At 45.4% G+C, this 26375-nt stretch overlaps 1 protein-coding gene across 1 annotated transcript; it reads left to right on the forward strand.

Annotated features, from left to right (window-relative positions):
* The first annotated feature begins 5258 nt into the window (after positions 1 to 5258).
* Positions 5259 to 23932, forward strand: LOC135373870 (uncharacterized). The gene is made up of 5 exons (XM_064606918.1): positions 5259 to 5402; positions 8753 to 8904; positions 18025 to 18086; positions 22077 to 22169; positions 23730 to 23932. Exons 1-5 carry the CDS (start codon positions 5313 to 5315, stop codon positions 23876 to 23878), a joined length of 546 nt encoding a protein of 181 aa, XP_064462988.1. The 5' UTR covers positions 5259 to 5312; the 3' UTR covers positions 23879 to 23932.
* Positions 23933 to 26375: the final 2443 nt, after the last annotated feature.

Genomic DNA, 26375 nt, shown 5'->3' on the forward strand with positions numbered 1-26375 from the left:
GAGTAATTGCAATCTAGGCGAGTAGAAGCTGCAATTACTCCCCGTTTTACTCTTTTTTTTCCTTAGCGTATATATACAAGAAATTATGCCGAAAAAGAATAATCCGTATATCTATATAAATGTTTTTGTTCCCCCGACGTTTGAAATCTTACACATTGCACTCAATGCATGGGACAGAAGTAGAGTTCGCGCTCCATCCTGATTTCACAGTCTTATACATCAAAATGTATCTCCTTTAGGTAATTATCCACTGCAGTCTCACAATTAAGTGGATCATGTTTGGAACCTGAAGTGAATTTGTTGGTTATGTAGCGAGCCAATTTTGTTCCAGAGGGCATGAAAGGTGCGACTAAAATGTGAGACATCACACTTAAAGAGGGCTAAAGACCCGTTCCGACATACAGCGCTTTGCTCTACAGCGCTGCACCACAGCACTGGAAAACAGCGCTCTAGTTCCACTGTGGGGTTTGCACTTGCAGCGCTTGTCCCAGCCCTGTACTTGGTGATCTCACGTGATCGTACGTGATCGTACCGTCACGTGAACGCGGCGCCGCGTTCTCATTGGTTCAGGGAGGCTATCGCTGGGAGACAGCGATGGGAAAGTTCACCGAAGCTCAACTTCGCCAAGCGCTGTTTTCCATCGAGTCGCAACCGGGAGAGGAGGGATAAACAGCGCTGTTTTCCAGTGCTCTGGAGCAAAGCGCTGTATGTCGGAACGGGCCTTTAGCCCTCTTTAAGTGTGATGTCTCACATTTACGCATGCTAGAAAGCAGACTGTACGTTTGAGCACGTGCAAATGGGAGGAGGAATGAAACTGGAAAGGGGGAATTATCAGAGTTCAACGCTGGGTGCGTTCTCCTCTGATAACCAGCACCGCAAGACAGGTTTGATAAAAATATCTGCAAAACAAAGGTGTGTCTTCACGGCTAAAGATTCTGAAGGACATTTCTGGTGTCTTCTGCTTTAAAAACAGAAAAGGCAACGCTGCAAATAATGCGTTCGACTGAGGTTCGCGTTTCGGGAAATCGAATGCTCTCTTCTTCTTAGTATCAATTTTTAAATTTTTTGTTACATTGTATGGCGGTAAAAAGATATACAAAAATTCGGATCTGATCTGATCTGTCCGCCGATGATTCCCTTTTAATTTTACCTTATCTATCACCGTCACGTTTTTTGCATGTACTATATATATAACGCATGCTTATTTTTATGTTTTACACTGTTTCTTAATTTTGGTCGTAGCCCCACGGGGAAGCTTGTTTGCCACTAGGATGAAATTTGATGAGTACCTTAATGGCCGTGAGCTCGTATATTTTGTCTAACGACGTTATATACCTCCACTTAGGAGAAGCGAACGCTAGGCAATTTTTATTTTTATTTTCTTGGTGCGTACACTTGTCTCGGCGACAGCATGCTTAGATTGTGCATGGCCGAGCCGTTGCGCCTGCGCTGTCCTGCAGCGTCATTCACGAACAAAATCTAGACGCCACCTAAGTAAGACATATGCCTCTATGTTCAGCTCACTTGGAGGAGTACAGAGGGCAATCCAAAAAATGTTCAGATTAAGACATATGATGAAAGTGTACACGTCAGTTTACCGAATAGCGCGATGTGTACAATTTGTTTCCCAGAAAAAAAAAAATCACATAAACATGGCTCCGCGCGTTCATCCTTAAGGCTGCGCATCAGAGCCGACACTTCGTCGTCTACAATTGAGGGATGGCGCAGCGAGCGAAATGGTTCACGCAGTCACAACATTTTGGCGCTTGCTTGGGAATGCGGTACCGTAGTAACATCTTCTTTTTGTGTTGTTTTTGTCTTATCTTGGCGCGCGACGGGTCAAGCGAAATCTTGTGCAAACCACGACCTACTAGATTATAACGACCATGTCGTGGGCACCCCTTCCCAGCGCCGCATTTTTGGAAGGTAGCGGTGGCGCTTCTCATCGTCCCAGTTATTGTTTCCTCAACTTCTACAGTACTTTGTACTTCAGCTCACCTTAGTATTTCTGTACAAGCGGTGGACGTAACACATATGTTTCATTCTGAGGTTGATTATCATCATCATTCTACGCGTTTTCATAGGCGCTATCGCTGTCGTCTGCTACGGCAGTCGTAGGTGGTGGTGGTGGTGGTGAAAGGGCTTGCCGTTGTCGGCCTCACGTATGTGGGCAACGTCACGACTGACGCCCTGGGGGAATGTGCGTCCTGGGCCGACTTCTAAGCGAACTGTGCCGACATATGTCTGAGAGTGTCTGAGGAAAACCCAGGAAAAACCCCAGACAGCACAGCCGGCACCGGGATTCGAACCCGGGTACCTCCCAGTCTCGACGTGACATGGCCAGCACGCTAACCACGGGAGTCGTACATGCGCTTCTGCGTGTTCAGAATTCAAATTTCCATCGTCCAATCGTGTTGTGCCGATGAGTAGCGCCCCTAGCGGATCGTGCGGATGGGCTCCTCATAGGGGTATCGGCATGCTGATTGTGACATGGTCGGTATAATCTAGTAGGTCGTAGTGCAAACATATGACCGCTCGTGTTCCCCCATGCCAAGTCCACACGCATATCGCGCTCAGCGAGACGGAACTATTAGTGGCGCGGACTTTGAATGCGCACAGGCTGTCCAGCTGTCTCCTGAACTTCTTCGTCGATCTGTTGCTGTTCCGTGCTGTGTTGTTGTCGGGCGAAGGGTTAGTCACCAGTCGTTTCGTGTGATTTCTGCAATGCTTGCGCATATAATAAATGAAATGCCTCGTAACACAAAAAACCTAGGTTGGACACGACGCGGTTGAAACACGCTGGTGTCGACACCTACCGACATTACGCGGAAATTGCGAAACGAAGCCGCAACGTGTTTTCAAACGAAAAGGGTTACAAACGAAAAGGGTATCAGAAGCACAACATAACGCAAGTCTAATGTTGCTCTTCTGATACCCCCCCCCCCCTTCCTCGTTTGTATTTATGTTCTTTTCATTTTTACCTGTATTTACATCTTTCCATTACCTTGTTATCCTCTCATACGAAAACTCCCCCGTCAACTGTATATATGTTCCTGTACCATGTTCATATTTTTGTAACCTGAAGGAGTGCAGTCTCGTGCACGAAAGTCTCGTTACCATGTGTAAATAAATAAGTTGCTGCTACCGTTTAATATCACTTTTTGATCTGCCCATCGCCGGCAACCTGACATCGCCTATTTTTCTGCCATCGTGTCTTCTTGTTCATAAGCACATTGCTTTAGCAGTTTGCTGGTGCCCTCGTAAGGAGTGTCCTCCAGCATATGATATATTGCCCAATTGACTGAAGTGATATAAATATATTTCTAAAAAATCTGTTCAGATGTAGCTGGGACACCCTGTGTCCGATAGGCTGGACCCCCTAGTCACATTGACACCATAAAAGAAAAGGAAGAAAAGTGCCGCAGTCAAGGTCGTACGAAATGTCGGAAATGCAACGTGTGAGTCTGCGTTCGCTGCTTTGCACGAGCAATCACGACCGTCAATGACAATGTCCACTGCGTAAATAAAGCCTGACTGCTTTCCTGCTTTTAGCAGACTCAAAGATTAAATTTTAAAAAATCATAGAAACCTTTGGATTTCAATTTATAGAAAACATGCTAATGAATCGCGAAATCTAGGGATGCCGCAACACCGTGTATCTCTTCATCAGAGGCAGCAAGAGCGAAAAATCCTTTTGCATGTTACTCAAGATTCGTCATATGAAAACCATAAAACGTAATGTGGAAATACATTTAGCAACATACACACAAAAATAATAATTCAGACTTGCCAGGGCTAATCGCGGCGGAGAGTAAACTGAAAGGTCAGTTACAACATACAGGCGAGTGAAAGGTCGAATAGCTATAAGCGGACAGGCATAAAAAGCAGCCAGCATTCTGCATTTGAACCGCATTCGGTTGAACACAGGTAAGTCGAAACTCATGTACATAACCGTATGTGTATGTGTATACTCTATATACTCTATACCACTATCCCTATATGTGTTAATAAACTCCCCTTTGTGTTTTCCTGAAAGCTCTTTGTCGTCTTTTGGTTTTTTCCTGCTTAATCTATATACGATATATATAGCAGTGTTTCCTACAGTCAACTTATAATTAAACGTACATAATCATACCCCTATTTGTATTGTCCTTTTTATGAAAATGTGAGCTGGTTCGGCTAGATATCAACACCTGTCACATATACCTAAATGTTCTTACACGTATTCAGGTTTCAACGGTGAACGGCGTACTGACCACCTTTGTCAAACTCTTGTCAAATATTTTTTTATTTGCTTATGTATAATACAAACTGCAACTTAAACACCTCTTGGCATACCGCAAAGTGCTATCTCCCGCATGATGATTCTTTCTAAAGGTGCTCTCTAGCTGTAAGAAGGTGAATGAACCTTGTTGTATGTTTGCTTGAACTGCTGCTTGTTCCTGTGCGCCCTTACGTTTCCACGGAGTGCACTCCAGTTTTCAATAGGACTGAGGTAAAAGGTCTTTATTAGACATGGTTAGAAATATAATTCTTTGAGGCCTTTTTGATAAAGAAACACGTAAGAAAGTGTATTAGTGAACCTTCAGTTTCTCTAAGCATTGAAGAGATAAGATCTCTTGAGGACAGTGTAAAAGCATCAAAGGCATTTCTGCGCACAGCTGGCGTATTTGCCATGTTCGATGTACTTCAGCGTTTCATGTTGTTTAACCTGTCTTTATTTAACTTATCCGGTAGGACGACTTTTTCATTAAACAGTTGTTAGTGGAGTTGTGTGGTTGTGTCGTCCTCCTGTCCTTGTGGTTTGTTCCTAGTACCAAACCAAAAGTGGTCTAAATTATGTGGAACAATTGGCCAATAAGAATGTACATTTCTGCGACGCAAGTCATCTGTTGATAAACAATAATGTAGTAAACCAGTGGTTAAGACTAAAGATGCAGGAAAACTGGTGAAACATGAAGAAAAGTAACTTCGAGACACAGTAGGAGGACCAGAGACGGAATCGATAATTTATCGTGCTTCTCCGTGCGTCTCCGTCTATCCTCCGTCTTGTAGTTACTATACGTCAAAGGAAATCAGATTAACACCTCTGGTCTTTCACTACCACCTCCAACAGCTTCATGTAGTTCTCTTTATTATTTGATATTGTAATAAGCGTCTGATTAGATTAATTATTTTCGTTTCGCACGAACTGAGGTGCGAATTCATTCATTATCAAGTGAGACGGTAAAAAGGCTGCCTTAAATAGCGTATTCAGTACAAATATTGATGTTCCCAGGTTTTCCGATCGTACACGTGCAAGAACGCTCAAGATGCTGCAACTGGTAGCTCTCATCGCTGGCTGCTGCATTGTCGCGACAGCCAAAACTACTTGTGTCCAGGGCCCTGTCGATGCCAAGAAAGTAAGCCTGCTACCCATGCAGCCTGACGCGAATCTTAGTGGCTGTTCAGCAAAAACAAATGTTTAAAATAACTTCAGATATTTTCATATTACGAAACTAATGCCTGGCTTTCTTTTTGCGATTTTCTCTCTTTTTTTGCCATAAATAGACAAGCGTGTAGAAAATACCTCAACCCATGAAAAGACACGGGCCTCGTCCCACTGGTAACTGCTGAAAAGAGCATTCGAAAATCGTCGCGCTGAGGCGAGCACAATGCCGTCCACCCTCACTTCGCAGTAATAAAGAGCTATGAGGGGGAGCCTAACCGGACCTCATCAGTTCCCCTCTCAGTGTCGACAACACCTCATTAGGGCAGAAAGTCTAATTGCGGCCGATAATCGTTTAATCCTCGATTGTCTCATTACAGTCAAGATCCCATGACGGCCGAATGTGTCTCCATTACGGAAAAAATGGATCCTCAGTTTCGCCAAAATGTATCATCCTGGCCAAAAAGAAAAAAAGAAAAGAAGCATCCACCATATTAGCAACCGTTGTGTTGTATGCTTCTCAAACTGTCTCTGAGGTGGGTGTGCCCGCATGGCTTGTTTCACCCACAATGGTTCATACACACAATACTACGCGACACTGCTTCAAACATCCCCCATGAAAAATGCTTATGCTCCCACACTGTGTGGTACAATATTTCTATTCACCATTTTCTCCCGGCATTAAAGCAACAACACATACTGATCGGTTATGTGCGCGAACTGCTTGTGTGCGTTCTGAAACCGTTATTCCACAAGCGCATGTACCAGGATCCATATGGCCATGGATATCTTTTACCCCGCAAGCTGCCTTCTACATTTTATGTCCCCCAGAAATTTTAAAAATGTACATTAGCGGGAGTACAAAACCACATATGCTCTTGGTTTGCGATGACCATACGCCGCATGTCGTTAACCAGACATTTTTATGTTCGCTTTCGAACAGAGACTGTTCTTCTCCCGGGCCCAGAAGAACAGTCTATGTTCAAAATATCAGCGGGCATTGTCCTGCTTCTTATGTCATGACCCCAGGAACTGACTATGAACATTCCAGAACCAGACCTCGTGATAGCCATCACGTGGCGCGACCTCCCCGACTGTGACGTCACTTGTTACTTTTAGAAGCCCTACGAGGCCAATGGCCTACTGACTGTCCTACTATCAGATCGACTGACAAAGGCGAAGCCTCTACCGCAACGTAGACTGAATGTAAATTTCCCTAAGCTGTTTTTAGTTAATTAGTTTAATTCTAATAAAACTTGTTTTAGTTAATACTCCTACTCAGGGGCGGATTAAAGGAAGGAAAGGGGGAGACCGCCTCCCCCCCCCCCCATGAAACCAAGGCCGCCCTCGTCACATGAGCATGCAAGGTTTTTGACGACCCATGTCGTCTGGACTTTGTACACATTTGGTTCAACGGAAAAATATAGGTTCAATCGCTTTTGAGCATTCGACATGTTCAGTAGTCCTTTTTCTTTAATTTTATTTGAAGTAACTTCAATTCCTTGAATTGAGCTTCAAAATTTGGCAAGTAAACCCCACATCTTCTCGACAGAAATGATTTGATGATTTATGCGTATAAATGGTCATGCCGAACATTAAGCGTCCGCTCACCCTCCCACCCATTCCGGAAGTGTTAAATCCGCCCCTACTCCTACTTCTGTTTCGTATATTTCCTACCTCGTCTCGTTTATTTTGTATTTATATCCATTTCGTGCCCATCACACTTCTCATCTCTTACAGTATATATAGCTATACTTATATACAGTAAAAATCTGCTCACAGTTGGAGTTAGCTGGGACACACTGTATTGGATAAGGCTCATAAGGGCACACTGCATGGCTTAGATCTGCTACATGGCATATGCATTCGCGGCTCCAACATTGCATGCCAATGCAGGTTCTAATATACATTTCGAGACATCTTCGGCCGTAATGAGACAATTGGGATCAAGAAACTATTGGCCGTGAGGAGATTTCCTAATCAGACTAATCTTCAGTTTCATATTAGCCGTTGCTGTTGATAATAGCCTCCCTCCGTCAGCGTGCATCTTTCATCTGTCTCTCTCCGCATGGGGGAGAACAGAAGCTCGCTCCGATTTCAAATTTTGCTCACTGGGGACGCTAAGGTTTTGCTCTACAACCTTACCATTAGGCCGTCAACTTTTTTTCATAACTGAATATATTAATCATGGAAGTTATCTGAAAATTGTATAATTACTGTCACACTATAGCCTTTAAGTAGGTCATTTGTGGAATAAAATACGCACCAGCTGCTTCGAAGGAAAAGTTACGTATTAATCTAGCAGATTAAAGGGACCATGAAAAGATATTTGACAAACCCACGATCATTGTTAATTAGTTCCCCTGTACGAAAGTATTCACTCTGTGAAATATGAAGTTGAAAATCGTACAAATAGTGAAAATATTGTATATTTACCACAGGCGTGAACGGTAGCACCTACGGCCCGCCTCCGAGGCGAACTGGCCGTGACATCATACAGAGAACATGCTTTCGCGGACGGGCTTTTGCGAGCAAAGTGTAAAATTTTCTAACAAGCTTGCATACTTTGTCATGAAATATGTTTTAATTTGACTTGGAGACAAGATTGTAACTAACCGTTGACACAGAATCCTACGAGAAATGTAATATAGCCGTTGACTGTCAGCATGGTTACCGGAGCACGTTTTCCTCTTTGAACTTCTTCTTCTTCAGAACATACCTTCGTCGGTGACATTCTACGAGCTGCCGCGTACCGAACGATCCATAGACGCTGTATGTGTCACATAACCTCTTCCTCCATTGCTGATAATTTGCCTTTCGCCATATTTCAATTGATTTCGACGGGAGATGTACAACGTCGTTGTTGTTGCCCAAACCGAAACCATGCACCCACGTGGTCCGGCGGGGTGTGTCCTCCTCGTCGTTCACAGTTGGCTGAGAGGATTGGATGGCGATGACGTAAGCAAACTTCGAAGGCATATATCCAGCGGTCACGCCCTGCTATTTTTGTCTGATAACTGCGCCCCCGTTGTACTGAATACGGTTAAAAGTCGATGTGTGTACGATAGTGATGGATCATGAGAACGGTTTCCTGCAGAGTACTCGGAATTCTCGAAAATCATTTCATGGTCCCTTTAAGAAAATTGTTGGCAAAATGCCGTAGCGCACCTTGTATAGTTAGCGCTGCTCTCTAGATTGAAGTCATTTCCGTGGACGTCGGGCCGTTGACCGGGCCGTTACCGTACTCGTGGTGCTCTTTACAACAGTGCTGCTTGGTGTGCTTTAGATACATTCACCAAGTACTGTCCTGAATCTCCAATTTAGAGCATTGTTGGACCTGGCACAGGAAAGCTTTATCTGGTAAAATCGACATACCCTCAAGATCTAACCTGTTTGTATACGGTTCTTCCACCGACCGAGACTTCGTGGCCGGCACCCTATCCCTTCGGGTTCAAGGACAAAAAAACTGGTGAATGGTGAGTACCTACAGTTACTGGAAAAAAGTAACTGATTACCGTTACTATGTAATTGAGGAAAGAGCAGAAAAGTAACCGTCGTTACTCCAGTCTTTACTTCACTATTATTCACGCAGATTATACCTTTCTTTGTGTGCCTCAGAAAAAAAAAAGAAAGAGAAAACGGTTCAATAGCGGAAAAGCTGACATAACACGAAAAACAGACACGCGTAGGACAAGTAGATGTGTACAGGGTCGGACACACATAAGAGTATCGCGGGAGCGCATGACCTGCAAGTACGCCAGCGCCGCGTAACTGATGTTCCTGGGTTTGAGACCTCGCGCCTAGTGAACGTTCGCCACCTCTCGGTTGGGTTCCTCCTTGCTCTCGTGGCGCCGGCGGGCGGGAAGACCCACCTGCTCTTGCTATTCAATCTCCGCTGGCGATGTTTTGATCAGTGCGTGGCGCGACGTAATATTTGTCCTATCGGATTCGAGAATAAAAGTGAAACAGGCGCATGTCGCGGCATGCGTTGTGTCGTTACTACGGTGTTAAAACGGTGTTGTTAAATCGTCCGATTTTGTCATGTAGTAACTGTTTATTGTTATGTAGAGTTATCTGTTTATTTTCTTGTTATGACGTTTGCAAAGGATGCATCGTATGTCATTACATGCGCCTGTTTCACTTTCCTTCTCGATCCCGATAAAACGTTGATGTCGTAAAAGATTACGCCGCGCCACGCACCGATCAAAACATCGCCAGCAGAGACTGAATAGCAACAGCAAGTGGGTCTCCCCACCCGCCCGCGCCACGAGAGCAATGACAAACCCAACCGAGAGGTGGCGAACGTTCGCTGGCACGAGGTCTTAAACCCAGGAGCATCCGTTACGCGGCGCTGGCGTCCTTGCAGGTCATGCGCTCCCGCGATACTCTTATGTGTGTCCGACCCTGTACGTCTATTGTATTTATCGCACGGGAAGACGTTTACCGGTTGTGGAGCAGCAACTTCCCCATGGACTCACAAAAACTTCAAAAGCTTCTGGCACCACCGCATTGGTGTAGGGATAGATTAGGGAGAAAGACCCTGAAATTCCAAATCCTTATTACAATGACCTCCGCTTGCTACAGCAGGAAGGTCCAACAAAGGCTGACGACACGAGGGGTTCACTTGGGGCACGCGGAACTTGTGAAAGATAAGTTAATCTCTGCTGGAATAGCGGTCAATTACTGAGTAATCCACTATTCATATATGTAATTAATTACTCCAAAAATTAAATTACTCTGACAGTACAGTGACTAATTACTCGAAAAATTTACACGTAACAGATTACAAGTAACGCAATTACTAGTAAGTCGTTACGCACAAGTCTGCATATAGTGCACGTGTACTTCGAAAAAAAATAAAGAGATGCTGTCTTAACTTGTTTCAAGGCATGTCGCATGCATTCGAAATTATAGAGTCATTTTATTCCTCCTCACCATGGTCTCGAGTTACCCCACGCGAAATAGCCGCGTAGTAAGAGCAGACGCCGGATGTTCAGAGTATGCCGGAATTGCCTGCCTGGAAAAACGAGAAAACATCACTATGCTTTGAGCCAACGACTGCCACCCCTTAGGAAATGAATGCCGCGGCGTGCGGAGCGCCTGAACGGCACCTTCCCTCCCTTCTCTCCTCCTTTTAGGAGGTGACGTCACGGTTTCGGAGCGTCTGCGGTCGTGGAAGGAACGCTGGTATTCATAATGAGTTTAGCTGATATTTAAAATTAGCACTTTTCTAACGAAGAAAAAAGCCGAAAAAAAGTGTAGATTTTCGGCCGACGGCAAACATAATGGTTTAGGCTTCATACATCCACGGTTACACAGGCTTTCTCAACCGCCGTTGAGTACACCGCAGTCGAATGGTTCAATCACGGTCGATGAGCTGGAGAATGAATGGAATGGAACCTGAAAATTGATCATTAAAAAAAACAAAACAAGTAGAACACTCACGCTTGGAAAATGTGTAAAAGTCTTGTGTAATGCGCTATTTACGGCAGTCAATGAAATATATTCTGCGCTTCATGCAGACCATTCGTTTTTAACGAGATCATCCTTCGTTTTACTAACCAAATGCTCACGGCAAATGGGTGAAGCGTTTGACTAAATATTCTACTCGTTTCGGTGCCATGCAACTTGCTAAAAAATGTGTGTTTTGTTGACGCCGCCAACTATAGCAACTCCATGGCGCCATCTGTGCTAAACAAATCAAACTACGTGATCCCACAATTCTACTTCAATACTGACTCTCATATAGAGGTGTCCGCCGCCGCGCCAAGCGCCGCCGCCGGAGGTCGGGCCCTCGCCGTCGCCGCCGTACAAAAACTGTCGGCGCGCCGCCGCCGCCGATGTTGAAAAATCGGCGCGGCTGTGTAATGTGCCCATTTTGATCCACTTTCTATAAACGAATATCTCACATACCTAATATTTTGTTTGTTTCTCTTTCATCTTAGGTTCCAGGCTTCATTTGTGGTGTTTTTAGCAGTAACAATGTCATCTCCTGATATGCTACTTATGCTTTAGAGTTTCGTTTCATAGTCGACCCTGGAGGCACAACTCCAGGAAAACTTGTCATTCAATTCTTGCAGGTTGTTTGCCGGTCATCCACCAACACCATAGCACTGGTCATTATCCATATACAAGGTGTTTTGTTTTTTGTTCGTCACAGAATTTTTGTTTAAAAAATAGCGGAACGAAATACATGCCGCTTTTGAGTTGGTCAGGCGAATATTATCTCGAAGAAAGTATGTAATTATAAGATCATTAATTACCTCAAATTCATTAATTCTTTAATTAAGGGATTTCGCGTAAAAACGGGATAGCAGAACGGAAGATATTCATCGTTGAAAGCCATTCCCTGTTTAAGAAATTCTTAAACACGCACGTGTGTTGAAATATCCGACGCTGAATGTCGCTATGCAAATGAGCCGAAACAAGAAGTACGCAATTTCCGAGCGCAGAAATGACGCGACCTTCGCCTTATCTGTCCAACAGATTAGCGCCTACACCAATCAGCTCGATCGCTCCAAAGCACTTGGTCCTCTCACGTGGATTGCCCGTCGCTCTTTCTGCGCTCGAAAAGTGCGTAGCAAATAGTGCATTTTGTGTGTGCCGGCGAAAAGCACACAGTCAGAGAGGGTGTTTTCAATCGCGGAATTGCGGGGCTTATAATGCGCGCGAAGCACGGCAGACTCAACCCACTCGTTCTGGACAAGTTTGTACTGTAAAACCCTTTATTTCGCGAGACCTTAATTTTCGCGAATTTTGCGAATCGAGAAAATTCGAGGAACTCGAGGAGCGCGCGAAATTTAGTTGTGGCGAATATATCCCTACTCGATTCGCGAAAATTTAGGGCTGCGAAATTAAATGATTTTACAGTGTTTATTCATGATAACTACAGCCTCTGCAAAAATACTGTTCAATGACGTGGTGGGTGCGCCTTATGTCATATCGTTTGCTAACGTTCGCATATTTATATGGTTTCCCAAAATAAGCCACTGGATCAGTGGACAGAGCTTTCACGCGTCGCCGTCCTGTGAACGTTCATCACTCGCTATAACTGTTACGTGTAGTTGCCATTAAAGGGATGGCTCGTCGTTCTGATTATCTAGCTATGTTCTTTTCTCCAGCGCTTAACGCGCACTTAACGCGTCCAGTCGCAGTTCTTGGGCGACGACCTTCTTGAAGTGCTTTACTTCTCCTAATGTTCCTTTGAGTGTTCGGTTTTCTTTCATAATACTATCCAGTGCTTACGCACTTGTTTGGTGCAAGGTACAGTAAATACTGCCACCGTCGCGGTGTCTATGATAGAGAAAATACCCCCGCTCTGAGGTGTTCGTGCGTCTCCGTTGGAGAAGAGAACATATTGACAGCCCACGGGGCGCACGCCGATATGACAGCATCGGCGTGACGCCGCTGACGCCGCCGCCGGGCCTTCAACGTGCTCTACGCCGCCGCCGAAAAAAATGCCCACGGCGCACACCTCTACTCTCATATGTATCTTGAGGCCAGTGGTTCACACCGCTTGTCTTGGCTTGGCTGGAAAAACGAAGACCTAGGTTCGATCCCTATTTCCACCATGACATCATTATTGTTAGTCAATCTTATCAAATATATGTCGCACATTAACCGTGATAATCGTATCACTGATTAGGTACCTTATCCAATGGTGTCACGATGACTTCACCGACATGAGGCTGCGGTCGGGATGACGTTATTTCCATTGTTTGGCTCCAAAGTTGATCTTGATCCAACTCCCGATTGAGCACCACTAAATCTAACTCATTATAGGCTGATATCATCTGTGATCTGCCGTCGCCGTCTCTCAAGATCATGACGGAAATTCATTACGTCAACCTGCCCCTCTCGTGGAACCAGAGAGTTGTACCAGCTTTCTGCAACTCCCCATAGATTCCATTGTATAGGAAAATTCAAACAAGACTGGGCACACGACCAATGCAGCGTCTCCTCCCTCAATCCTCCAATCAGAAGTCTTTCCACCCGGGTCGCAGCCTCACCGGCTCTAGCACTTGCTGACTTCTGCTTTCAATACTGGTACCGGTTGCCCCTACTTCTAGGCCTACTAGCTTTCAAGCACGCCGTAAATTTATTCCGAGATTCCAAAACAACGGTGAAAAGTGCTCTAATGAACAGAAGTTTATTTGTCAAATTGCACTGACACAATCGGCAGGTTGACACATCTACATGCACTGAGCGTGCTGAGTCCATTGCGTAGCGATTCTTGGCACACTTCAACAAAGTTCAAACTCGCAAAGCACACATATCGACACAGCGTATTCCCAACAACGAACAACTATCACGTACTTGAACACCCTCTCTTCATCATCGTGTGCTTGCGTGCTATACGTCACACATAAAATGCTGGTGCTTCATGAATCCCATTTTCTTGTCACGGCTATGCAAGTCTGACGGCGCCAGAACATGTTCATCGAGCCAGAATTCACAATGACACTTCAGTTTGAAATCCGGTTGGCTGTTCATGGATCGACGCTTGTGTTGAAAAACAGTTTAACACGACTTGAAGCACCATAATACCTGGATAAGACGCCGAACGGCGAACACACTTGCCTCCCAACAACAGACAGCGTCCACACGGCGTCCATTGTTCAAATGTCAAATGAACTAGACCTGTGCGCCGATGCTACTTTGACCGGCGGCGGCGTAGAACTTGTTTCGCCACCGGCGGCGACGTAGATCCAGTTTTTGCCACCGGGAGCGGCGGCGTCAGCGGCGCGAGGGCGTAAACACGTAAGCCGTCCACAAGGGTACGCAAGCGCTGTTGGCCCGCGAGGTGCATACTGTCTTGACCACAGTTGAAGGCACATCCTAAAAAGGTTCCACTTTTTATTTAAAAAAAAGGTCTAACCGTAACAAATTTGTCGGAAACAATAGATCTACTTCGATCACATTTTGACTATAGAACAAGCCGTGAATGCTCGTACTCTGTGCACAGTCACGTGGTTGCACACGCGCTATACCCCCAGAGGTAATTTTTACACAGGGCATAGTTGCCCCCCTTCGCGGTGCCCATGGGGATCAGCATAATACTATCACGAATGAATGAAAAGAACAATGATAGTAATAATGACAGTATAAGTGCCACAAAACTCCAGTGTTTTCTACACCTCTCCTCTTACTAATGTTTTGCATTCGTTCAGCAACGGTAAGAACATTTTAATCAACCAGCATACTCACTTACCGAAGGGCTATCTCCATCCTTCCCTTTCGCGTTTGTCATGCACACCTCGCAGAGGAAATCAGAGCCGATCTTCCGCTTCTTGTCACCGTTTTGCAAAACTAAGGTGCATGAGTAGCGCCCACCGCGCTCGTTTTAAATGCACTTGAGTTCTTATCAACAGAGAACAACGACATGCCCATCAACAACGGAGATCCAGTTTCTGATGCCATGACAGTTTAATACTCGTCAAGACCGGCAGAAGTGCGCGAAACCACTTTCAGCTTCTCAGTCAGAAAATTCTGTCCTACGGATGTCCATCGGATATACTTTCACGGAGATACGGATATCCGCAGAATAATGAAATTCCTCCAGCGGATGTACTACGGAGATCCACTTGGCCGGGCTTCGAACTTCCTATGAACGTCCACTTTGCGGACATAATCAGGAGATACGGACGTAAACAGGAGTTTTCTGGGATGTAGCGTGTATCTCGAGCCAGTGTTACTTTTTTATTTGTCAGAAGTCAGTATACGCTTTGTAGTAAAATATAAAGGGTGTTTCCGCCATTTTCTTAACATCTGCCACCGTTGCCGGTCGTTTTACTTTCTGTTGGTTCGCTTTGCTTCACATGAGAGAAAATCAGCGCGGCATTTCAAAAAGCAATAAAAAAGAAAGAAGAAAGGAAGAAGAAACACCAACAAGAGATTGGACCACTCAGCCAAAAAGCTTTGGAAATGAGGTTGCATTCACTTCCAAACAGGGAACAGACACTGTATATTGGTGTTGTCGCGAGCTTCTACACATTCGAGAGCCTTGTTCGCCTGAGAGTCGAAATGAAGGGTGAGATGTCTAAGTTTAATTCGATTGCGTGCACAATTAACGGTGAAATGAGAAATTGTTTTGCGTATTGAGTCGGCGTAGAGGTAATGTCTCTGTTTCTTACTCATGTAGTTTGAGAAACTGAGTTGGTTCATGGGAAGTCGAATTTCTGCAGTGCTACATCGTCCCGCGTTTCTCTCTCTCTCCAAATACATGATCCGTACAGCATCCCATCACGGAGCTGACTCGGACAATCCGTGAAACAGCCGCAGCAGGACCTCCTGCGGACTTACGGCTACAGATATCCCTCCATAAATATCCGACGAAAGTCCCACGGAGATCCGTCTTCGGATATGGACATTGGGATCTATTTCGGACGTCCGTAGGCGATGGTGTTCTGTCTGGGTTCCCGCTCCACAGCGGAACCGATCGGAAGAAGGAACGCGCGCGGGATATCGGCGCATCGGGGTGGTGCAAGCGGCGGCGTCAGTGCACGGAGGAATGGCGGCGGCGGCGCACTGGTCTAAACGAAACCACCACTGATCTCTATGTATAAAGGCTGGATCGCGCATAGGAGAGGGGCGCGTGGGAGAGAGGTGCGGCATCCGGCCGCCATGTTGGAGGGCCCTCTGGCGCCGGCTGCTCCCATAGGAAACAATGGGAAGCGATTTGATTTGGAGTATTTATTGCGCTCTAAACGCTCCGCATTGCTGATTAGCACGCATCTTTCTTAGGAATCAGTGTGCTGATGTATTCCAAACGTGCTTCAGGAGTGTTCCTGTAGTTTTTAATGGTAATTGCCTTCTTGTTCTTCTCCGCTGCCTGTATTGCCGGTCGTAAGTGTCGTGCACAGGGAGCATACGCATGAAGGTGAATTCGGTGAATGTCAACCTACAAAATTAATTCGTTTTTCTCAGAAAGGTTTCACACTGTTTGTTATTGTAAGGAACTTTCGTTTTTATATTTTTTGTTTGTTGTTCGGTTTTCACATGGTGTTCCGCGGTTCTCGTTCGTTATTGTGTGGTTTGGCGTTGTATGGTTCTCGTTTGACTTTTTCCATTGTCGTATTATGTTCTACGAGTGTCTCTCTGTGTGTTCTACAATAATACCTCGATCCTTATTGTGAATGGGCTTTTATTTTATTCACCACATCACCACCAGCAATGGGGTGGAGACCCTGGCGATGAAACTCCCCATTCCTCATCTTAAAATAACGTTATTGTCACGGGTGCGTTGCATTTGTTCAGCTGTAAGCGTATTTCATTACAGAAATTCGAAGCGCTGTGCACGAAGAGCACGCACATGAATGACTTATCACACACGCTGTAGGAGCGACTGCACATATGAGGTTAACACAGCAGTTTATTGACTTCCACCGTAACTCATAAATTAAAAGACCAGTGGAACAAATTGGCATATTGGCGCAGGTTCTGCATCCGCTTCTTCGGCGCAGCTGAGCGATTGTGAGGGGAACCTGTATAGCACAGGCGCATTGTTTATAGAAAATACATGGTTTTGAGATTTATAGGAGCAGCCACACATACTTTCTCAGTACGTAGTGGCACCAGCGAAGTAGCAATGCAAGCAAGTCGATCCGAGTGTCAGATGCATGCGATACGAATAAACAGATTTTTCCTCAAATAAAGAGCTTACCTGTGAAAAATTACCCATCTTTCTCTGTCCGTGTGAAGTGTACTCAAAGCTGCAACAAACTGGCATGACATGCTCTTTAATTTAAAGGAAATTCTAAAAAAATTCGGGCAGCCCCGCTTGAACTAAATGCAGACAACATGATGCGTTGGGCCCACCAATATGGCGGCCGGTGATCACGCTGTCCAGCACCCTATGCGCGATCCAGCCTATACTATATAGAGATCAGTGGAAACCACCGAGAGAGTACGCAGCGCGCAAGCGAGGAAGCGCGAAGTGCCGTTTTCAAATTCCGCGAACCACACCGAACACGCCTGTGGCGTCCGACCAATGGTCGGAGGCACGGATTGCTCCGTGCGTAGCAACACGCATTTCAATACAGATTTTCAGATTGTACAGATTTTTACAGATTTCTACAGAAAGCTGTAGGGGCTGGTTGTACCTCCTGCAGGTTTGGCGCGCGTTCATCTTAGTTTAGGGGTGCAACAAATTAAATATTTGAATAAATTGTATGCACTTGACGGCCATAAGGCTACAAAAAAGTTCGCATGGTCTAAAAACCAACCTGCGAAAACGAAATTCACGTTGCTCTAATAGCCCTTTTATGCAAAACATGTCCTAATTGTAAGAAAAAAGCCGGTATATCGCGAAGTGTATGGAAAACTTTAATGGTTTACCGTTCTGTTCCCGTTTTCTTAGGCTTCAACAACTATTCTGCGTTGCGTAGACGTGGTGATTTAATCCGAACACATGGTAGCAAAATGCAAAACTAGTAAGGGTAGAATAATTTCTATCTCATTAACATTTTATTTTCTAGCATTATAAGTGTCCACTTTTAGGATACTTGAGAAAAATGAGTTTGTTACAAAATATGTATTTCATGCGGTACGGTTATCGAACCCTCGAGGGTACTCACCGTTAGGCTGTTGCTTTGCAGGGTAAAGGTAACGACCGGGACGGTTGACGGCCAAGGCTCAAACGCCATTGACAGTGATTCAGGTAAGGTCCAGTACGGTCCAGTAAGGTCCAGTAGGTTCGGTAAGGCCTGATACAGTAGTTTCTTCTAACAATGACCCTATTCGTTAATGTCTGCGGATACTTTTGTGTCGTAATGAGAGCAAAATATATGCAACAGAAAAGTGCCAAATATAATTTGTGTATACCGGTCTGTGGATTATTTCTTAATTACCCTATAAGGGGGTTTCCTAGAGATATTGCTTTCAGTGGTTATCACAAGGTCGTACTCTGAGAAGTAGAGCGTTGCATCGCTTGCAATGAGATTTTTAATGGAGGGTTTTAAGTTGAATTGTGAGATAACAATGAAACAATATACTGTTGTTCGCGTGGAAGTCGAGCCTTCTCGGAGACAACGTCGTATGTACTAACTTCATCTATTAGTGATTAACCTTTAAAGGGATACTTCGGAAGCAAATTTTCAGATTGCGGTATTCCCACGATCAGTTACACGAACAGGACATAGCCGTGAAATATCTCACTTGAAAACGAATGGGGAATCAAAACAACAACTTCAGAAATTTTGGGGAAAAAAAAGCCTGGCTTCCACCACGGAGCAGGGAAGTGACACGATATTGGGTCGGCGCTAACGGTGTGTCTCGGCGAGGAATCAGTGTTCCACGGTGACGGCGCCACCTGTGGAGGTCGCAGTGCAAGCCGGCAAGTACATATACAAATCCAAAATGGCCGAAGCTCTGTGGCTGCGCGTTAAGCATATGTTTACAATTTGACCGTGCACTCCCAGCCGGGGACAGCTGTTTCACCCTACTTGGAGCTCTTTAGCCTGGCGCAAGGAAGTGACACGATCTTGGGTCGGCGCTAACAGTGTATCTCGGTCACCGTGTCCTCTGCCATCCTCACCTCTGTCACCGTGAAACACTGATGTCTCGCCGAGACACACTGTTAGATGTTTGTAGGTCGCCAAGCCAGTATTGGACAGCTGTTTCAGCCTTCTTGGGCCTCATCAGCAGTACGCAGTACGCAGGCAGGCAACGTCTGAGCGCATGGCGTCAGAAGGTCACGTAACACGTGTTTCCTCCCGTCAGGGTGATCTAGCCCACCACTGAAAGCCCAGTGCAAAGCCAGTGAAACTTATTAAGGAAAAAATAGCCGGAGCTCTTTGGCTGCACGCATACGATATGTTTGTAAGCAGAGGCGGAGAGTTTTCATTTTCCCGGAGGGGGCAAGGGCGCTCAGCGAAGTAACTACTCTGGCGGGGGGGTATGTTTATTAAGAAAAAAAAAGAAAGGAAAGGTAAGCCAGATGGATGTCGGCTTGTTATTCCAAAACAAAAAGTGAAAGGGGAAGTCAAAAAAGGCAAAGAAAATAAGAAAACAAAAAGAAGGAAAGAAAAGGAAAAGAAAAATGAGGAACACAAAACTAAAGCTGAAGAAGGGGAAGAATCACACACTCTGGCGGGATCCTATGATGTATGCAGAACTGGTATAGAAATAAGAGGAAGGAAAAACATAAAAAGCAAAACAAAAGAAAAACAGAGAGAACGTAAACAGTGAACATGTGCACAACTGAAGGCGTTACGCCTTTGAAAACTAAGTGCAAAAAGAACAAAATGTATTGAATCCTCGGTGTTTGACTCGAAATGCGCGGAAATAATGAATATGGTCAATGAAATGGAGCAGCGGGAGTTGAACCCGCTCCCAACGAATATGCATTCTGAAGATCCTACCGTTACACCTCACTGGCAGCTGCTGGTACCTTTTCGACTGCTTTGTTTCATTGATCTGATTGCTTTGGGCGAAATTCAGGCTATGTGTTGTGTCACCCTCTGTTTCTTCGCCTCTCCTTCTATAGTGATAATGAGTATGGTGGGCGGATACATATTTTACAAATTGCAAGGTGCATTTTTGTGTTGGTGCCCCTTCGCTCTTTTGACCCGGGCGCGCCGAGCCCCAAAGGTTGGTGTCAGTCTCTTAGCGGAACATCCCAGGGGAGGCGGCGCCCCCCCTAGTTCATGTTCCGGGGGGGGGGGGGGGCAAGGACCCCCGCGCCCCCCCCGCAGTCGGCGCCTATGTTTGTAAGTGCTCAAATTTCGTCAGCTGGGCAGCTGTTTTGGCCCAAGACCGAACCAGCTGTCCAGTACTGGCTTGGCGACGTTTGAGCACTTATAAATATATGCCATGCGTGCAGCGAGAGAGCTCCGGCTATTTTTCCCCCGAATACGAATGTAGAGATAAATGGGAGACGGAAGAGAAAAGTGGGGGGGGGAGTAATCAAACAGCGTTTACTAAAGCTTAAAAGTTATAAAAGCTATGGGCGACGTATCCATTACAGGGCAAGCTCCGCCTTCTTCAGGACGAAATAGCTGAATGTAGCCACGAGGCCGATACGGGATTTTACAATGACGTCACGATGGGGTGGGGGAAAATCAGCCCCACGACGGTTGTCAATGTGGTGTATCCCAGAATACTTTTCTGTCAGGTCCAGGGGTAAGGTCATAGTCCTTGTACGTCAATGGGGTTTTCGATCCGGCTGAAACGAAAAAAAGACAGCAGGGTAGTTAAACACTTTCTTGTTGACAGTATGGCGCTGGCATCCTCAAGAACACTCTCATCCCAGGGATATCCCAAGAATATCATGCAGGGACAGGGATGACATCCCCAGGAGGGTCAAATCTGATCCTCAAATCGTCCTCATTGTGTCAATGTGGCACGATTTATGGCGTACTCAGAATGTCCTCAGACCATCCTGGAGGATAATTTCACGACGGAGTGGTAACAGATCAGGGATGAAACTTAGTCTCAACTTTATTGTACTTTTTTTTTCACGTGCTCTGACAGGATAAATGATACGAACCACATGCAATCTAGGTAACTTCTGTTTTTCTATACGTCTTCCTTAACTTTAGCAATAAAGTCTGGCTGTTCGTTTGTAGTACAATTTATAACGGACAAAATGCGCAACGGATTCAAAGCAAAGCAGACAGAAATAAAAAAACAGCAATAAGTCCAAGAAACTCACTCCGAAAGGTACTAGAAGTATTTTCCGAAGCCAAAACAGATACTATTTTTTGCTTATAACGACACCCTTCGTAAAGTCGAGAGTCCTCCTCGCCAGCGACACAAAACGAAGGGTGAGCTGTCCATATTTCTTTTGATTATGCAGAGAAAAAATAGTCAAAGCGAGGAATCGATTAAAGTATTAGTTTTAGATCACTGCAAGGTCTATGTTTCTTACTCGTTTTGGTTTGAGACATTTCTCGTAGGGCCTTTGAAAGTCAAAAGCAGTGCTACAGAATCGCGCGTTTCTGTCCTTTCCACGATAAATGCTCCATGTATCATTCTTTTTTTTTAAGGCAGACAATTTTACGCTGGACCACCCTTTATTTTAGAATAATGTCAATCAGGTCCCAGGATCGGTCCAAAGTACAAAACAAATGTGTTTAGAGAGTCTGAGCAGGTCAACTGAACAAAGTGATATTTCTCGTCCTGCTAGCTACCCACAGGGACAGGCACAGGATGTACCTGAGTGACTCTTCACGGACAGTCTGCGAGTGTCATCCTCAGGACGTTCTGGGGACACCTCGAAGGACGAGGACACGATGACACTGTGGGGACACGATGACACTGTGGGGACATCCTGAGGATCATGTGTGTTCTGGGGGATACCGTAAACGGTGTTTTTTGAACAACAATGAATGTTTATTTTTTTTTTGGAACGCGACAGGGAATGCTCTAAGCGCTGGACAAAAGCTTACGGAACACGCCCCGGCGCATTCTTTTCTGGGCATTACACGGTAGCAACGAATTGAACCGTGCGGACATGTACACAGACGACTGCGTTACCTTGGCGCATGCTCGTAGGTTCTTACGGTCCCATTCGCTCCTAGCGTGTTATTTTGAGAAAATATATTTATGCGAGTCTGTTCCGTAAACTTTTGTCCAGCACTGCACATTACTGTTGATGTACTGTATACTCGTATACCATGTCGAGTATGTCTTGTTTTTCTGTTAACAGGTTTTGGCGAAACGAATACCACACTGCTTTACTCGGACTACAAGAACTGCGCTGTTGGACTTTTCCATGGAGGAAATGTCAAGGACGGACCACGTAAGTAATTATCTTGTTGTCTCACGTTAAACTCGATTGAGACCAAATTATCTTTCGACCAAAGAGGCATTGAAACCAATGACAACAAAAAAGTCTCTTGCTGGAGCGGAATATGTTATCGTCGCAACAAGCCACGGTCAAGCCCTACTACTGCTCTGTTCCTAGGCTCGTACTAAATAATGGCGACAATTACGTAACAGTTTCCGCGACAATATTGTGCGTAAATGGTTAACCGAGAAACAACGCTGATTGGTAGGTTTCGTGCGCCCTATTCTTCTTTTCGCATTTTTTACGGATCTGTAATATGGTCCTTGATTGTGGAGGGACGTATTGCGCAAACTAAACCACATCGATGTCGGAAAAAATACGTTAAAAATGAATAAATCTCACTAACACATTTAATCTCAATCTTGATCGACTTCTAAGGCCACTTACGCAGCGGACAAAAGGTTACCGTTCTTTGAGAGTTCTTCATGGTTCAAGAACCTTCACCTGAACGTTTCCTATTTTCGAGAATAACCGCTCTTATGCGATAGACTTTTATGTCCCACACCCTGAACACAGAAAAATAACAGCTATTCCAGAGTTTCTCGTATCGCAAGAACCTTACTCTGAACCTTTCCCATGTCTTTAGAGAGGAAGAATGGATAAGGGCCTGCCGGCGTCCCAATATTAAAGAACATTTTAAAGATGAAAAATACAGAGAGGCCAAATAACTCAAAAAAAGTTGCTCGTCGAAGATTTATCTTTGGGCTATAGTAACCTTCACCTGCAGTGCGATATTGATTGAGCGTGAAAACTCCATTCGCGATTAAAGTCCGACGGAGCGATACTCCATTCAAACTTCGTGGAGTTACAGCAGTTAGCGAAGTAACATATCAACTGTTCAGATCTCATGAGCGGAAATCTCCAATAATTTAATGCACTTGGTATCGGTCCTGTCCTACATTCTAGGAATGACGAGTAGGAAGAGGCACCCCACTGTGTACATATCTACAATCTATGGTACACATCACTGCACACCTTATATTGGCTGAGAAGTTATTTCCCTTTCCCGTACTCACACACGTACATAACCAGGAACACAATGTAACTGTCGCCTCTCACTCCACGAGTACGCGATCAAAGCGTGAACACAACATTCTGTTAAAAGCAACACTACCGTCTCCGGAAACCTTTTTTTAAAGTCATGTCAACATGCGACTTAACTGTTTGCAACTTTGCTACGGAACGCAAAGTATTGTAAACGAGCTATTCCAACGCGAACTGTACTAAAACTGTACTGTACTGTACTTTACTCGACCTTTAGTAGCTTGTCGCGCAATGAGAGGCTGACATCTCCATTTTTCCCCACCACCACCACCATCATCATCATCTCCACCACCATGTACTAAAAGCGTGAACGCCGGAGCAACGATTTATGTTTCGATTAATTCCATAGCTTACAGTGGCCTCTGTTCAATTACTCTATTGATGGTGCATTATTAATTGACCAGATGTCACCATGGTTTTGTCATGTTGGTTTTACGAGTCCCATGATATCACATCAATGTTTCGCAGATCTGGAACTCTTTAAGTACAGCAGCGCCACAGAGGGCAGCCAGGGTCTTCAGTGCTGCGAAGATCGCTTCGCAGCGGAACTCAGAAAGCATGGCAAAGAAGAAAAAGATGTTATTCAAGTGAACAAGGACTGCGATTATCCTGATTAGACTTCCAAGTAAAACTGTCCTCGGACAGGTCAAATAAAGGTTCCAGCGTTTCAACGCCCGTGTATGAGTGTGTTGCTTATTCTACAACCTCAGAGCTCAACTTATAACACGTCGGAGACAACCCCTGCACAGCATGTTACTACTACTTTGTTGGGGGAGACAGGGGCGTACGCCTTTACATGTTACCAGCTCATGTTACCTCTGACGTTCGGGGGGAAGGGGAGCGTCGGCTCTTTGAAATCGCTGCAGGACAGAGGACCCCTCCCCAGCATATCATGCTGGTAAATAATTCGGCAATGACGACACTAGTCTCACACCTTGCAATCATTAAAGGGAGACTCCGCACCAAAACGTCTTGAGGCAACATTGCGACATCAGTCCGTACCGTACGATATTTCAATGAAAAACATTTCTCACCCTAAAGTGGCGCAGATAATTCGAAAGGAATATTTTCTAGAGATGGGACCAATGTAAGATTTCTCGACTCCGAATCCGAATCCAAGCAGGGTTCTGCGAATTCACAAATCATCCCCCGAAAAGAGCTTAAAAAACCACAGAGAAAAGCTCTCCTAATGAAAAGTGTTTCGGAGCAGAACTCGATATATTTGTTTAGTGAAAACAAATTTCGGGCGAAGACATACCCACATATAGTTCTTCCTAAGTGTAACTTATTTGACATGTTGTTCATCGACTACAGGAAATACATCAACCCATGAGTCTGAATCCCCTTCATAAAACTAATATATTAGAAGTTTAAATGTAACAGAGCTGTCCTTTGATTGTTTATTAAAGCAAAGCTGTGTTACATTTAACCTTCTAATATCGGAGCTTTATGTTGTGGTTTTGGCGCGCCCCGGGAACCGCTGGAGAAGCAGGCTTGGGGGGCGCCGAGTTTAAAAAGATTCGATTCGCTGTTTTGGGCAATGAGATTCGGACTCACGAATCTCGAATCCCTGCCTAGGACTCGGATTCGGATCCCTAATATTTCCCTATAAGTGATGAGGCGCTCCTCCACGGAAAATCAGTCCAGCAACAGTGAGCTTCACTTCACTGGTATTCCTCCTCTGTAAGTTTTGTCTGTACCGATGGTGAATATTTTAGAACGAAATCGAAGAAGCAGCTGACTGGTCGTCCATGTGGCAGAACTTACAAAGCCCGTGCACGGAGAGAATATCCGGTGGCCCACACGAAACTACCGGGAACATCACGAACGGTACAGGAGGTAGGAGCGGGTACATACGGAAGTTTCGGTTTCGTTTTGAACTTACCAGTTTTTGTGGCAAATAACGAGTACCTGACTATCAAACTAACTTTATTTCTCATTTCGAAAGAATGTGTCCAACTTATTAATAGGGCTTGTAAAAAAACGACGACGACGAAGTTGTATCGTGGACCACACGCATCTTCCATTCGATTCATGGCCATTAAAGAACCACACTCTGAACCCGTGCGACGGCGTGTGACAGCGGTCGAACAGACAGCGGACTTGGGCTCAGCTAAGCGAGCAAAGAGCTCTTCTTTAGCCTCCCGGAAAGGGCGGCTACGTTTCTTCTTGGGTGTGCCTACTTCTCCCCTTGGACTTGCCGGGAGTTGTGAAAGCAGCGAAGGCTGCCGGTATGGCAACGCCCCTTGTGGGCGGTCTTGACGGTTCGTGGACAGCATCGCGGACCTTTGCATCCGAACAAGATGTGGCCATCTTGAAGACAGCTGGCGTCCACTCTATCCCAGTGGCCTTGGTCCCCACCGACGGTTCGAGGGTCCGACTGGGAAACCCTAGGCTTCTGCACTCACAAATGGAAGCAATCTCATCATCATACCGCGATGTGACTGAGGTCAAGCCTTACTCGTCGGGCGGCGTCTTGATCCGTACTGAAAGCCTTCGTGTTGCCGTCGACTTCCTGTCGTGCTCCCACTTCGGGTCTTCCGCGGTGAAGTCGTTCATCCCCTCTCACATTGTCTCGATTAAGGGCGTCATTTGCGGTGTGGACACCTCACTTGCGGTTGGAGACCTTTTGGAATCATTCTCCTCTGTGCATGCCATCTCCGTGCAGCGTTGTTCTAAAGTGGACGGGGGGCAGCGCATTTCCTTGCCCACAGTCATCGTCTCATTTGCTGGCTTTACGCTTCCTGCGGAGATCAAAGTATGGCCTCTTATCTTTCCCGTGTTCTCTTTTACTTCGCACCCCCGTCAATGTACCAATTGCTATCGCTTCGGTCACGGCGTTCGTAGTTGTCGCTCCAAGGCTCGATGTCGAAAGTGTGGAGGTGAGCACAATGAACCCGACTGTACGTCCCCAACGATCACCTGCTGTCAGTGCCACCAATCACATTTTGCGGATTCTCCTTCATGCCCGGCTAGAGAGTCCGAGCAATGCCTCTTGTCTGTTATGGACCAGCGGCATTGCTCGAGGCAGGATGCCATACGCGTGATATCTGTGTTGAGTAAGAAGAACTAGCCTCCGTTCTGGTTGAGAGACAGACATCGAATGCCCCTTTA

This window comes from Ornithodoros turicata, unplaced genomic scaffold, assembly GCF_037126465.1.
Source record: "Ornithodoros turicata isolate Travis unplaced genomic scaffold, ASM3712646v1 Chromosome33, whole genome shotgun sequence".
Classification (NCBI taxonomy): Eukaryota; Metazoa; Arthropoda; class Arachnida; order Ixodida; family Argasidae; genus Ornithodoros; species Ornithodoros turicata.